General features: G+C 46.7%; 1 protein-coding gene across 1 annotated transcript in view; it reads left to right on the top strand.

The window, feature by feature from the left end:
* Nucleotides 1-281: 281 nt before the first annotated feature.
* Nucleotides 282-15922, top strand: part of LOC121495432 (methylthioadenosine phosphorylase) — a 51499-nt gene continuing 35858 nt past the window's right edge. Inside the window, exons 1-3 of the mRNA XM_041762889.1 lie at nucleotides 282-356; nucleotides 12241-12327; nucleotides 13521-13579. Coding sequence (XP_041618823.1) covers nucleotides 324-356; nucleotides 12241-12327; nucleotides 13521-13579 — 179 coding nt within the window. The 5' untranslated portion in view covers nucleotides 282-323. The remainder of the gene's footprint in view (nucleotides 357-12240; nucleotides 12328-13520; nucleotides 13580-15922) is intronic.

Genomic DNA, 15922 nt, shown 5'->3' with positions numbered 1-15922 from the left:
CACCCGCTACTCAGAACCCGCGTGGAGAGAGAAAGCACCGCGAACCGGAAAGGTCTGCGGAGGGGGCGGGACGCGGGAGCCTCGAATTGAGGAAGGGGGCGGCGGGGGCGATCCGCACTAGCAGCCAATCCAGCTGTCCTGGGGAGGAAGAGGAGGAGCCAGGGCCGCCCCCGGGACTCCGCGCCGCGAGTCCGGCGCTGCCGCTGCTGCCGCTGCTGCCGCCCGCTCGGCCGCCGGCCCCGCGCCTCCCTCCTCCGCCTCCGCCTCCTCCGCCTCCGCCTCCGCCTCCGCCGCCTCCTCCGCCGCCGCCGCGCCGCGCAGCCATGGCCTCGGGGGCCGCCCCCACGGCCGTGAAGGTGAGAGGCGCCGTCCCGGGGCTGCAGCCGCCCGGCCCCTGCGCTCGCTCCCGCCCCGGGGGACCGCGCCCCGGGGCCACGCGCCCGGCCTGGCGCCGCTGAGACCCGGCCCGGCCGGGGTCGCTCGCCGGGGCCGGGGCCGGGGCCGGGGCCGGGGCCGGGGGACAGAGGACGCTTGCGAGGCCCCCGCCTGCGCGCCCCGTGGGGTCCGCGGCAGCCGCGCGGCGCAGGGAGCGGGCGAGCCCCGGGGGGCGCAGTGCGCAGGGGCTGCGCCTCCCGCCCGCCTCCCCGGCCTCGGCGCCCTCCCCGGGGCCGCGGGGGGCGCGGGCTGGGGGGGCGCCCCGGGGGCTCCTGGCGCCTCCCGCCGGCCCGACTCCGGCTTCCGCCCCGCCTCGGCTCGCGGAGCCCACGTGAACTGGGTGCTGGCTCTTTTGCGAGCTTCCGGCTTTTTTTCTTCTTCTTGCAAACGCAGGGCTTTGCCGTCCTGAAGTTTTCCCTGCGGCCGCGCTTGGGGAAGGGCCGAGACTTCTGGACTCCCCGAGCTGGAGCCCAGGGCCGCTCCCTGTTTGGAGGCCTCGGGGTTTGTTTGCAGCCTCGAAAGTTAGAGATCAGTTTCCTTGTGCCCTCAGACCTCACGGGCCCCGGTACCAGGGATCGCTGTTGGGCGGGAGGTGGGCCGAGGGCTGAAGCGTGCGGCCTGCTGCCCTGGGGCTTGCAAACGCTTGTGACCTTGTGACCTGGTTGGTGTCTTGCTTGGGAGAGAGCGTGTGTAGAATTACAGTGCAATGGGAAAATGGATGCTAGAACTTAAGATCTCTTCTAGGTGGTTGGGTTGGCTGAGAACTCAGTTAATTTGACTTTAGAAATTCTTGCCTGATGGCATAGGAAGGTCTGGGATAGATCCTCCTTCGGGTGTCTCCAGACTCAGCCAGTGATTCGCTTATCAGGCTCTTTGGCTCTTAGAAGGAGAAGGGGTAGGGTGGAGAGTGTTTGCATTCATACTTAGAGACATGAAGTTTGTTTTGCCACTTTGAAAGGCATCTTGAATTTAACAAGTATTTGTAGATCGCCTCTCCCTTATCAGTAACAGAGAACAAGGCAGAACGTTTTTTCCAAAGCTTATGTGCGGAAGTAGGTGAGCCAGGGCCTTAGGAGCCAATCTGTAAATGGAGATTTTCCTACAGGGTTTGCTGGGATGGTTCCAATTATCTGTCTGGCACTGGTTGAAACTTATTAAAAGTTAGTGCTCAATTGGGGGGGTGTGCGAAATTAATCTTGCATGACTTTTTTCCAGCAGTTCTGGTGTTTTATAGGTTATTCTAAGTGTTACTAGGCCACAGCTTTCAGTGGGTAGGGAGGAAGTGATCAACTTTCCCTTACAGGAATACACTTAAAAGTGATGTTAAGAGTAGGATGATTTTTAAAATTTTTAAATTTAAATTCTATTTAATTAACATATACCGTATTGTTAGTTTCAGGGGTAGAATTCAGTAATTCAGCAGTTGCATAAAACACCCAGTGCTCATTACATCATGTGCCCTCCTCAATGCCTGTCACCCACTTATCCCATCCCCTTACCCCCATCCCCTCCAGCAACCCTCAGTTTGTTTCCTGTAGTTAAGAGTCTTTTATGGTTTGCCTCCCTTGCAAAGAGGGATGATTTTGAAAAAACAGTCTCACTTCAGTCTTGTTTGGCATTTTCCAGCCACGCAGCTTCCCTGCAAAATTAGTGCAGTGCATTTAAGTGCAGAATGGGCGCTGATTAGAGCCCTGATGTAAATATTGAATGATGTATATTTTTGGTTTTGGCAAGATGCTGAATATAAAATTAAGAGGTACAAATAGAGCAAGGCCAGCCTGCTGATTGCTCTTTGAGCTTAGAGAGGTGACAGCTTTGCTCTGAGAATCCATGACAGTGACACCAAGTCCCCCAAACTGCTGAGGCATCATCCTCTACAGGAGACGGCAGGTGCCAGTGTGCAGAGCAAAACAGGTTCATAAAAACCATACCCTATCCTCTGATCATAGACCGCGGAACTGGAACATTTCTTAAGACCATATAGCCACACAGACCCCTTTTGGTGGACATAAAGCTGAGTCCCAGAGAGGTTGACCAAGGTGTTCAGAGCTACACAGGTGGACCTAGATCGAGAATTGGGCCTAGAAACCGGTGTTCCACCAACTAGATGCTGTGAGGCAGTTCTGAAATCTAACATGGGGTCTTTGGGCCCCATCTTATTATGTAAGTAGGGAGATCATGCCACCTGTCCCCCCCCCCCCCCCATGGACACTTGCCCATGTTATTCATGACAGCTGTTGTCTGGGAGGACCTCAGGGAGACATGATCCTCCAGCATCAGACATGGGCAGGTGGTATGCATGACCATGCAGAAGGATGAACAGGTCTTTGGCACCCAGACAGAACATTCTAAAGGGCTCTTTCAATGGGCTATGGCTCCCCCAGGCAACTGCCCAGCCTTTGTTCTGGAGGGTTAAAAATAAGCCTTATTAATCATGGTTCTCAGGACAAGGTGGGGATGTAGTCCTATCATAAGTGGGTAGTGGCCTACAGTAAAACTGCATTGAGAGACGGACAAGTCATGGAGTCTAGACTGGGACGACAGACCTTTTAAGCTCTCCTTTTGGCTCCCTGATTATAGCTGGCCAAGGCCTTCGGACTGAAAGTCCCTAAGTGACTCTCAGAAACCAAGGAACAACCCTCAAGTCCCAGTTGGAAGCCAAAGAACCAGCTAGCCTTCATGTTTTTGTTTAGTCCACAGTGGCATTTTGGGTAGCACAGTCCCTCCTTTTGTAGGACTGTTCTGAGCATTGCAAGACCTATAGCGCATCCTGGATGCCTCCCCAAAAAATGCCCCAGTCTTCGTGGCAGCCAGAAATGTCCCCTTGGGTTTCCACACACTTCTGGGAGAGCTAGTACACACTCGGTTGAGGGACCTGGGCCAGATCCCTGATACAGAGACTGGTGAGGAGAGGTAGGAGAGCCCACTTTGTATCCTGACCAGCAGAGAAAGACCAAGAGATAAGGAGACTTTTGTTGTTGCTTGCAGGGATGTTTTTTATTTTGTTTCTGTTGGAGATGGGGGGATAGACAGAAATAATGACGGGTACTAATGCGTTATTTCATTGGATTCTCATAATTCTGCGGATTAAGGAAGAATCTGACCGTTTCCATACAGATGAGCAAACAGGTGATAGAAATTTTTGTGTGCAGTGGACCTTCATCCTTCACTGTGATTGTGGTCATGGTATTCTAGTCTGTGCCTCAGAAGCATCTAAAGTAGTAATTCTCAAAGTGTGTGAGGCATCCGCACCTGCCGGGGGATTTGTTAGAAATGCACCTTATTAGGCCCTGTCCCAGTCCTGCTGAATCAGAAGCACTGGGTTGGGGGCCCCGCAATCTGGGTTTTGAAGAGCTTCAGTATAGGGCAGCCCTGGTGGCGCAGAGGTTTAGCGCCGCCTGCAGCCCAGGGTGTGATCCTGGAGACCCGGGATCAAGTCCCACGTCGGGCTCCCTGCATGGAGCCTGCTTCTCCCTCTGCCTGTGCCTCTGCCTCTCTCTCTGTGTCTCTCATGAATAAATAAATAAAATCTTTTTTTAAAAAAATGAAGAGCTTCAGTATATTCAGATGCCCTCAAAAGTGTGACAAGTGGTGACCCAGAGAGCTTGGAAGACCCAGGCATCTGCATTTTTAACAAGCTCACCAGGTGATTCGTGATGTACTAGTTTTCTGTGGCTGCTATAACAGTCACCACAGACTGGATGGCTTAAAACTGTGCAAATGCATTCTCTCACAGTTCTGGAGGTTAGAAGTACAGAGTGAGTTCTACTGGACTAAAATCTGGGCAGCTTCTCTTGGGAGATCCAAGGGAGAGTCTGTTTCCTTACTTTTCCATCTTCTAAAAGTCACCAGCATTTTTGGCATCATGTTGCCTTCTTCCTCGTTGGACCATCTTACAGGGGCGCTTATGATTACATTTAGGTCCTACCCAGATAATCCAGGATAATCTCCCTATCTCAAAACTTTTGATTTAATCAGGTAAGGTGACGTTCACAGGTTCTGGGAATCAGGAGACAGATAGTCACAGACAGTGACCTTCAGTGAGCCCAGATTTTGGAAATTCCTGGTCTGGGCCCTAGAGTGAGGTGCTCAGTGCTGGCTGCACATTAGAACTACCTGTGGAGTTTTAAGAAAACAAACTTTTCCTTTCCCGATTAAAAAGAGTCTCTAGAATCTTGGACCTGAGCTTTGGTGTTGAAAACTCCCCGTGGGATTCTTGTATTGAGGAACTCACTGGGTGGGGGCACCAGGAAGATTCCTGCTGTTGTCCCACCAGTAGGAGGGAGCTCTATAGAATACAATAAACATTGAGGAAAATGCTTCTCAAAAAAAAAAAAAAAATGGGCCATTTCAAGAGGTAAACTGTATCTTCAAGAGGGTGTGTCTACCCATTAGAATAGCATCCTGACTTTGTAAGAGGAGATTGGTTAGGTAAAAATGATGGATGTTCTGTCTCATAAGATTGTCTCTGACCAAAATGTTGCTTTACTGTATTAGTTTGCCAGGCTGCCATAACAAAGTACCTCAGGCTTTCTTCATAGCCTGAGGGCTGGAAGGCCAAGATCAAGGTGTCAGCAGGGTTGGTTGCTTTAGAGGCCTCTCTCCCTGGCTTACAGACGGCCAGCTTTGTCCTGTGCTTCACATGGTCTTCCTCGCTGTGTGCTTGTGTCCTAATCTTGCTTTATAGAGACAACAGTCATAGTAGATTAGGGTCCTCCCCATGACTTCATTCAACCTCAATGATCTCATCAAAGATCTTTTTCCAAAAATAGTTACATACTGAGGTATGGGCGTTAGGGCTTCAACATATAAATTTGAGCCAGTTCACCATGACCAATGCCTACAAGGGTGCCTTAGAGAGGAGCATCAGATCCGAGATAGAGCCCCCAGCCATCTCTGTGGACCATATTGCAGGTTTTAAACAGGCCATCCAGACTGAGACATTTGGCCACTCTCTCTCCATACAGCTGGCCTTTCAGGATTTTACAAGGCCCTGGGAGGCTCAAAGCCAGGTTGTCTTAATAAATGGAGAACTTTTGTCTGTTGCGCCTGCCAGATATGTCAGTGGCAACCAGAGCTGAAGGACTGAAGTGCTCAGATCAGGGATTGCTGCCAGCTTGAGCTCTGGTCCTCTCGCCTCATCATGAATTTGAAGCACTCAGAGGCAGCCCAGCTCCCTAGCAGGCGTTAGTCTGAATTGCTTGGGCTTAGGTGTTTTAAGAATGCCGTCATGCAGTGCTGGCTTCTTTAAGGTAATGTATCTAGGCCTCAGCGTGATGGTGAGTGGTTCTTGAAACCAAGTAGTATATGTGTAATTTCCTGGGTCCAGGTCCTAAGGGAAAAGACACAGGGTAGGGGGTTCGTATGAGCCCTTTCAGCATTGCTAGAAATAACCATTCTGGCCAACATTCAGATAAAATGCTTTTGCACTCTCAGGGAGGAAGTCAAACCCTCTTTTTAAAAAGGAAATTGATGCAGTGGCCTGCTGTGGGAAAGCATGGGATGAACCCGTAGCTGTTAAAAGTTGGCAATGACCATGATTGACCAAGGGTTCTCTATTTCAGAACCTTATCTTGTGTAAAGAAGTCCCAGCTGAGCAGGACTGGCCCAGAAATTCCATCCCAGTCCTCAAATATATTTCTAGGCAGCCTGGGACTACTTGGACTAAGGACTGATGCTTTTGGCTCAGGAGGCCTAGTAAGGTCTTGTCCTTGCTTCCTGAGTGTGGATGAGGCCCCTCCCTTTGGAAGTGTTAGCTTAGGTGCCCAGGGTCATTGTTTCTATACTTACCCTGTGACCTTGGCCCAGAACTTGACCTCTCTGAGCATCAGATTCCTCAGTACATGGAGAGAATACAACTTTCCTAAAGGGGTATGATATAAAGGACTCCAGGGGGTATCAAGAGACAGTAAAATCATCGCAGTTGAGCGTGAAAAACCACTCCTATTCCAGCTTTGCTTCTGACGATTTGTTAGAAGAGGAGTTTCTTAATTTGATACTTTTCTTTTGTCTTTGGGAAAATGAGTATAATACTGTAAGGCGTATCTTACGGAGTGGTTGTGAAGATCAGATGAGGTAAGGTGGCTGGGGCACTTGGCACAGTGCCTGGCCCATCTCAGTACTCAGACACAGTGACTTTATCACTGAGGCAGGTACAGAGTCAGCTGTTGGATTCAGAGGCTCCAGGCCTGGGAGTTCCATGCTGGTTATCCTTTGCTGTGGGGCCAGCAGGTGGCGACATTGCCCCATCCTGGCGCTGAGATCCTCCCTCCGCTGCAGGAAGATGGTTAGTGGACCATTTCCTGGTGTGGCTGTATTGTCCTGTGTACCTTGCAAGATACGACTGTCTGTAAACAACTGGAGCCTGTTGGGTGACTGGACACGCTCACCTACAGATCATTCCAGCGCCGGAGACCCCATCCCAGCGTTTCTGGGGAGCAGTAGCAGGTCTTGCTTTCATGGCCAGTACATGTTTCTCTTCCAGGGCTTCCTAATGCAGTCATGCAGCCTGGGAGCTGTGGACTGAAGCTTGAGGCTGCTGACCTCTCGGGCTTAAGGGTGCTGAACTTTGGCAGGACCTCTCTGGTGGGCGTTTCCTAGTCACTGCTGTGATGCTGGGCTAGCTTGCCCCAAACCGAGAAGTGGTTTCACCACAGTCAGTTTTGTTTTGTATTTGCAAATCTGAGACTCCAGTGTTGAATCCAGAATATGAGATGCCATGGCCCAGGGGACCTCCAGAAAGAGCCAAGTCAAAGTGGTAAGAAACCTCTAAAAAGAGGAGAGAGGGCAGCCCTGGTGGTGCAGCGGTTTAGTGCCTCCTGCAGCCCAGGGCGTGATCCTGGAGACCCTGGATCGAGTCCCGTGTCAGGCTCTCTGCATGGAGCCTGCTTCTCCCTCTGCCTGTGTCTCTGCCTCTCATTCTCTCTCTGTGTCTCTATGAATAAATAAATAAAATCTTTAAAAAAAAAAAAAAGGGGGGGAGGAGGCAGAAATTTTCAAGAGCAACAGAATCCCCCAACTGCTGAGTATAATTTCAGAGTCAGCAGTTCAGTTTTGTGACCTGGGGTGAGGACACAGGCTGGGCAGCTTATTGGGTCCCCACCACCCCATGATCTGGGGTGCTTCGGGGATGTATGAAATGAAGGATAAAATGGAGTAGCCAGTTAGAGGAAGGATTAAGATTCTATAAAACCTATTTAAAGTTTTTTTTTCTAGTGCATTGGCATGATTTAAGTGTACTGACTTAAACGAACACTTCTGTTGATGGGAAAACTGGAATATTGGTTACTCTTAGGATGTTAATGTGGTAGCAAGGTAGGAGAGAGCTGTGGTGTTGGCACAGAATGTGTAACCTGCTGTGGTTTCAACAACCTACCACAAGGTGGCACCAACTTCAAAAGCTAGTTTAGCCAACTTTAGGAAGTTGTGGGGACACTTCCAAGTTCTGAATCACATAACTAGCAGTTCTTCAGTAAAATCTCACTAAATTGCCCCTATGGTTTTGTTTTGTTTCCAGAAAACTGGGAGCCAGAGGGATCACCATTTCCCCATATATTAATATAAAGTCAACTTGTGTAACCTGATCTGAAAATTATTCAAATGTTCAGTGAATTCTTAACTCTGGGATTTTTTTTTTTCTTTCTCAAGGAACTGTGTTTTTCATTTAGTAGAAATTTTACTCAAGTGACAATAGGCTTAAAGCTTTTCATTGAAAAAAATAATGCTCAGTCGCTTTCCATTCGGTTTTTAGTAAAAGTGTCCTCCCTCTAACCTGTCACTGATAATTTAAAAATTATTTTCCCTTTAGGAATTATCAACCCAGAGAAGCTTTAATGATTTCAGTCACTTAATTTTTAGTCAACACTTCAGTTAATATTTAGTTGTCTTTGTAACTGTTCTTGTTTGTGTTTCTTAGTCATCAAATTAGATTAACCCTGGAGTTGCAGTACCAGATTCCTTTTTTTTTTAAATTTTTTTTTAAGATTTTATTTATTTATTCATGGCAGACACACAGAGAGAGGCAGAGACACAGGCAGAGGGAGAAGCAGGCTCCATGCAGGGAGCCCGATGTGGGACTCGATCCCAGGTCTCCAGGATCACACCCTGGGCCGAAGGCGGCGCCAAACCACTGGGTCACCGGGGCTGCCCACAGTACCAGATTCCTGTAACTCCCATTAGCCCTCGAAGATAGCTGTTAAGTTCATCTCTGCAAAATGCAATACAACACTTGAAATTTTAAAAAAAATCCAGAACTACCTTTGCATTATTCATATTGACTATATAAGAGGGATGGTTTGATTTTATAAATATACATGAGGCTAACTTTCTGCTTTTCCAGACTCTTATCCATGATCTCTTACAGCTCTGTGATTTTAGTGGCATAGGAAAGAGAATCTTTCTTGTTTCTTTATCAAATGGTATAATGAGGAGGAAACGTTACCAACTTGGTATACAGAATATTTTCTGTCCTGGAGGTCTTTTGAACATTCCTTATTTCATAACCCATTTAGAAGACAAAATAAAATTCATTAGAAAGTACTGTCTGCAACCACACATGTATTTCTTGGGTTTTTTTTTTTTTAAGATTTTATTTATTTACACATGAGAGACAGAGAGAGGCAGAGGGAGAAGCAGGCTCCCTGCAGAGCAGAGAGCCTGGCTCAGGACTCAATCCCAGGACCCTGGGATCACATCCTGAACCAAAGGCAGATACTCAGCCACTTAGCCACCCAGGTGCCCCTAGGTTTGGTTTTCTAACTTAAGCTAGCTAAAGTATCTTTCTGTGCTAATTTGTTATTTGCAGAGTCAGCAATAAATGTCCTATAGTCCAAAAACATGACCCCTGTTTTGGTTATTTCTGGGGTATGGAAGGCCCTCAAATATTTATTGAATGGGTGATTATTTTTCAGTAATGTGCAGTTTTTAAAAAGGACTGGGGCTGAGAGGAGTTAGGATGACAGAGGAGTAGGGGACCCTAAGTTTGCCTGGTCCCAGGAATTCAGCTAGATTGCTATCACATCATTCTGAACACCTGTGAAATCAGTCCGAGATCTGAGAAAAGAAATGGTGCAATTCTACAAATAGAAAAGTGACCACTTTTTGGAAGGTAGGAGGTGCAGAGACATGCATCTGGGGTGATACATTGGAGGATACCTTCTGGGGAGGGAGCCTCTGGCAGCTGGCACTAGGGAGCGACAGAGCAGCACAGCCTGAGATGGGAACCTCCAGGATTCTGCTGTGCTGAGGGACGTCCCTGCTGAAAGGCACTGGGGTGGCACAGGACTGAATCCTAGGTGGGACAGTGCACGGGTCACAGGAAGACCAGGGGCAGCCGGCTGCCGTCAGCGAGCCCAGAGGTGGGATCTCGGCTCTGGGAGGGCATAAAGCACTAACCGTGACAGTCCTGACTGCTTTGTGGTTGGGTGACTGCTCTCCAAGTAGGGCCCAGCAAGCACCAGGCCCCCCCCCCCTTGTAGGGTAGGGATAGAGGGAACATTCCTCAATATCTTAAAAGCTATCTATGAAAAGCCCACAGCGAATATCATTCTCAATGGGGGAAAAACCCAGAGCCTTTCCCCTAAGATCAGGAATGCAAGAGAGGTGTCCACTCTCACCATTGCTATTCAACATAGTACTAGAAGTCCTAGCCTCAGCAATCAGACAATAAAAAGAAATAAAAGGCATCCAGATTGGCAAAGAAGTCAAACTCTCACTCTTCTTCATAGATGATACTCCATATAGAAAGCCCAAAAAACTCCACCCCAACATTGCTAGAACAGATACAGGAATTCAGCAAAGTGGCAGGATATAAAATCAACACACAGAAGCCAGTTGCATTTCTGTACACTGCCAATGAGGCAGAAGAAAGAGAAATCAGGGAATTGATCCCATCTACAACCGCACCAAAACCCATAAGATACGTAGGAATAAGACCAAAGAAGTAAAGGATCTGTACCCTGAACATTAGAACACTGATGAAAGAAATTGAGGAAGACACAAAGAAATGGAAAAACATTCTATGCTCAGGAGTTAGAAGAACAAATATTGCTAAAATGTCTATGCTACTCAAAGCAGTCTATACATTCAATGCAATCCCCATCAAAATACCATCAGCATTTTTCACAGAGCTGGAACAAGCAATCCTAAAATTTGTATGAAAAGACCCCAAATAGCCAAAGGAATATTGAAAAAGAAAAAGCTGGGGGCATCACAATGTCTGACTTCATGCTATGTTAAAAACCTTGATCATCAAGACAGTATGGTACTGGCACAAAAAACAGACACATAGACCAGTGGAACAGAACAGAGAACCCAGAAATGGACCCTCAACTCTATGGCTAACTCATCTTTGACAAAGCAGGAAAGAATATCCCATGGGAAAAAACACAGTCTCTTCCACAAATGATGTTGGGAAAATTGGCCAGCCACATGCAGAAGAATGAAAATGGACCATTTCCTCACCCCGTGTGCAAAAATTGACTCAAAATGGATTGAAGATCTAAATGTGAGACAGGAATCCATCAAAATCCTAGAGGAGAACACAGGCAGCAACCTCTTTGACCTCAGCCACAGCAACTTCTTGCTAGACACGTCTCCAAAGGCAAGGGAAACAAAAGCAAAAATGAACTATTGGGACTTCATCAGGATAAATGCTTCTGCACAGCAAAGGAAACTGTCAACAAAACTGTAAGACAACCTACAGAATGGGAGACTATATTTGCAAATGTCTTATCAGATAAAGGGCTAGTCTCCAAATCTATAAAGAACTTATCAAACTCAACACCCAAAAGGCAAACAATCCAGTCAAGAAATGAGCAGAAGACATGAACCGACATTTCTCCAAAGAAGACCTACCAAAGGCCAACAGACACACGAAAGAATGCTCAACATCACTCGGCATCAGGGAAATACAAAACAAAACCATGATGAAATTCCACCTCACACTGGTCAGAATGGCTAAAATTAACAAACAATAGATGTTGGTGAGAATGCAGAGGAAAGGGAACCTTTTTACACTGTTGGTGGGAATGCAAACTGGTGGACCACTCTGGAAAATAGTATGGAGATTCCTCAAAAAGTTAAAAAAAGAAGTACCCTACCACCCAGCAATTGCACTACTAGGTGTTTGTCCAAAGGATACAAACATAGTGATTCGAAGGGGTGCCTGCCCCCCCAGTGTTTACAGCAACAATGTCCACAATAGCCAAACTATGGAAAGAGCCCAGATGTCCATCAGCAGGTGAATGGATAAAGAAGATGTGGTGTATATGTACAATGGAATATTAGTCATCAGAAAGATTGAAATCTTGCCATCTGCAACAACGTGGATGGAACTAGAGGATATTATGCTAAGCGAAATAAGTCAGAGAAAGACAAATACCATATGATTCCACCCACGTGGAATTTAAGAAACAAAAACGATGAACATAGGGGAAGGGGAGGAAAAATAAGACGACAATAGAGAGGGAGGCAAACTAAGAGATGCTCAACTCTAGGAAACAAACTGAGGGTTGATAGAGGAGAGGTGTGGGGGGTGGGGTAACTGGGTGACGGGCATTAAGGAGAGTATTTGATGTAATGAGCACTGGATGTTACGTGTATCTGATAGATCACTAAATTCTATCTCTGAAACTAATTTTTTTTAAAACAACTGGGGCTTAGGAATGGAGAAGAGTATATATATATATATATATATATATAGAGAGAGAGAGAGAGAGAGAGAGAGAGAGAGAGTTTGCTTGAAATAATGATTTTGTTTCTAATGAAAAATGATCAAATCTGTTGTCTTTTTATTGTCTCCTTTAGATTGGGATAATTGGTGGAACAGGCCTGGATGATCCAGAAATCTTAGAAGGAAGAACTGAAAAATATGTGGATACTCCATTTGGCAAGGTTAATATCCATTTAGTGGAGACATACCAGCTTTTTCCTTTCTTCTTGCTGGCTTGATTTTTAAGTTCACAAAAAAATTGTTTTAATTACCTTCATCTTGGAAGCACAGAGCTGTCTGCCCCAGGGTGAGAGGGGTCACTGGCCCTGTCATTGGGTCCTAACAGCTGAGACAGTGTTCCTAAGAATGCCTTAGACTTCAAAGATTATGAACATGCACATATGACTTTATAATTTTTATCTCTAGAAACCAGATTCTCATTTCAGAGATAGCAACTACTTCTTCAGATCTCTGCATTCACATTAGCTCTTCATTTGCTTCTACGTCTTCCACGCTCACTAGACAGACTGATGGCAAACAGAAATAAATAATGCAAAGTAGCCCTTTTTTAGTAAGCCCTTGCCCAAGGCGGGGATTTCCTGAGGATCCAGAAAGCAATGGCATAACTGAACTAAAAATCACACACTCTCCCTTTTCTGTTAAAATGATGCTGTTCTCCTAGCTCTTGTGTCATCCATCAGGATGAGGTGTCTACCTTCTAATTCCATAGTGCTGCTTCCAAACACAGCAGTTCTTCTGGTCCTCCTGTGAGGATTCCTGCATCTGGCAGCCCAACCCAACCCTTCTTTCCAGCCAGGTCCTCAGACCTCATGTTCTCTAGGACCTGCTCTCAGCTTAGCTCATCTCATGGCCTCATGTCTGGTTAACCCTCTCCAGTTTTCAGGACCTTCCCCTCCCTTACTTCAGGGTATCCTGTGGCCGCCTTAGACTTGGTTAACACGACAAGCGGTTCCAATGCTGAGTTCTTAAATTCTGTGACAGTGGCCTCCTTATTGCCTGTCACTTGCACATCTGTTCTCATAGCTACCAAATACCGTTGACACATCTGTATTTGAGCAGTGTGACATCAGAGTCCCCCGGGGTGCTTGCTCCAAATAGATCATACTAGGTAGTATCTGTTCATGCACCCAAGACAACCCTCCCAGTCCCATGAACCTCTGTGCTTGCAGAGGGCTCAGTAAGCATTCCTTATTGAGTGATTAAGTTGGTGAAATCTGGACTCTTCCTTCCTTCCAGTGGATCTTCCAAGTTTCCAAGAATCCTGTTGTGGTCAAACAACTGAAATGACGGTTTTTAAATTGTCCTGTGAATGTTTTCAAGTCTTAGGTTGTAACCATTTTCCCTTATGTTCAAGCCTTCTGATGCCTTAATTTTGGGGAAGATCAAGAATGTCGATTGTGTCCTCCTTGCAAGGTAAGATACTTTTAAGCTTTTTGAATGTTGCTGCTAAAGGAGGGATGAAATTCTGGAGAGTGTAATAGTGTGGGTGTGTGAGTGTCTGGTGTTAGAGCCAGAGCATCTCGGGCACTTTTATACCCCACTCACAGTTTGGGAGCAAACTGTAGTGACTTTGGAGGTCAGAGATCTCACCCACTCCCCCACCCCCCTTAGGCTGGAAAAGTGGTCAGCATCCTCAGTGAGCCATGGAAGGAGTCTGATTAAAATCAAAGCTTCTGGTTTTAGTTCTAACTGCAAGAGGGGAGATGCTTTCCCTTGTTTATTGTTTTTCTCCTAAGTAACAAGATAACTTCTTCATTCAGGACTGCTTCATTTGTTCCTTGTGGAATAATAGTTACAGGTTTACCAGGAGTGGGTTCCCTTTGGTATCCACACTGTTTACTGGACAAGACTAGCAGGAGCACATCATTTTTACCACACAGTTGGGATTTAGTCAGACTACACGTATGAGTTTTCTCTTGCTGTGGAACAAATGATCACACATGTCGCGGCTTCTGACAACATAGCATCCTGCATTTTCTGAGCACCAGGAGCATGGGTACAGCTTAACTGGCTCCTCCGCTCAGGATCCCATAAGGTCAACTCAGGGCCTGGTTCTCACCTGGAGCCCCAGATTCTCATTCAGGCTTACCTGCTTGTTGACAGAATGGGCATCCTCACAGTTGAAGGACTGGGGCCTTCAGCTCCTGTGGGCTTGTTCACCTTCTTGGTCATGTGGTGTCCTCCAGGTTCACGAGGGGCTCTCGAGGGCATGCTGGTGAGGTGGAAACCTCATCATGGAGGTGACCGCCAGCACCTTTGGTGGAGCCCATTGGCCAGAAGCAAATCTCAGGTCCACCTGCAGTGGCAGGATCACCCTGTAATCTGTCTGCCACACCACAGTTCTGAAATGGAAGTGACTTTGCTGAATCCAGTAAAACTAAATTGTAGTTTTAGATGGTCACATGGAGTCCATTTCAGGCAACCTCCTTTATTGGAGGATTGATTCATTTTTTTTCTAGGCTCTAGGAGAAAGCAGCTGGTGGTGTGGCCCTCTGGTGAGGCTTTTATGCTCCCACTCATTGAACGGAATCGCCTTGGACTGTGGACTCTGTCCCTCTGATGTACATGTTTCTTAACGACTTTGGATTTTTTAATTTCTATTGAGAATCCTGATTAGTGTATTGGAGACTAGCCTTAGGAAGATGCATACACTTCCTGGGCTTACGTGGACCTCCACCTTCTGAGAGGTCATCTGTTCGCTCGGTAAAAACCCTGACATGCTCTGCCTCTCTAAAATTACATACAGAGCATTCTGATGTTTTTCACAGTCCTGTTGATGAACAGAAAAGTTTTTTCTCAATATTAATACGAGATGAAGCAAGGGTTGTTTAATAACAATCCAACACGTGGTACATGTGGGTGGCTCAGTAGTTAATCATCTGCCTTTGGCTCAGGTCATGAACCCGGGGTCCTGGGATTGAGTCCCACATCGGACTCCCTCCAGGGAGCCTGCTTCTCCCTCTGCCTATGTCTCTGCCTCTCTCTCTCTCTCTGTGTCTCATGAATAAATAAATTTTTTAAAAAAATCTTTAAAAAACAATCCTATGTGCAGATAGTATTATTAACCATTTTACAGATGGAAAAAAATCAGGCTGAGAGCACTGAGTGGCTATGAGGGGGCCCCACCACTAGTGAATGGCAAAGCTAAGACTTGAACCCAGGCAGTTTTACTCCAAAGCCCAAGCTTAATCGTCAGTGTAGAAAGTGAGATTTTTGTGTGTTCACCTACTTCTTGAAAGCCTGTTTCTGCATTATCACACATAAAGGACCCTGGACTCGACACTGCCTTTTTGTGGTGGACTGTTTCACCCTTCTATTGGTAGTTTCTCAAGTGGCCCAGAATAATTTTAACTCTTTATGAAATGCTGCTTATATAATGTATCATCAGGGCACCTGGGTGGTTCAGTGGTTGAGTATCTGTCTTTGGCTCAGGTCATGGTCCTGGGGTCGAGTTGCACATCGGGCTCCTCACAGGGAACCCTCTTCTCCCTCTATGTCTCTGCCTCTCTCTGGTGTGTCTCTCATGAGTAAATAAATACAATCTTTAAATATATATATAAGTGTATCACCTAACATGTGAATTTTAAAAAATAATTTTAGAAATTGGGTTCCCTTGACTGGCCATTTACTGGCACTCCTGGTCGTGTTCTGCATTCCAGCGAGGAGCAGAGATAAGGGCCTTACCCTCTCGGGGCTAATTCTAGTGGGAAAGATAGACATGGAAAAGGAACTGTAGTTTGAGCTAACAACAGGTGA

Source organism: Vulpes lagopus, chromosome 7 (assembly GCF_018345385.1).
Source record: "Vulpes lagopus strain Blue_001 chromosome 7, ASM1834538v1, whole genome shotgun sequence".
NCBI lineage: Eukaryota > Metazoa > Chordata > Mammalia > Carnivora > Canidae > Vulpes > Vulpes lagopus.
This window is presented reverse-complemented; position numbering and strand designations above follow the sequence as displayed.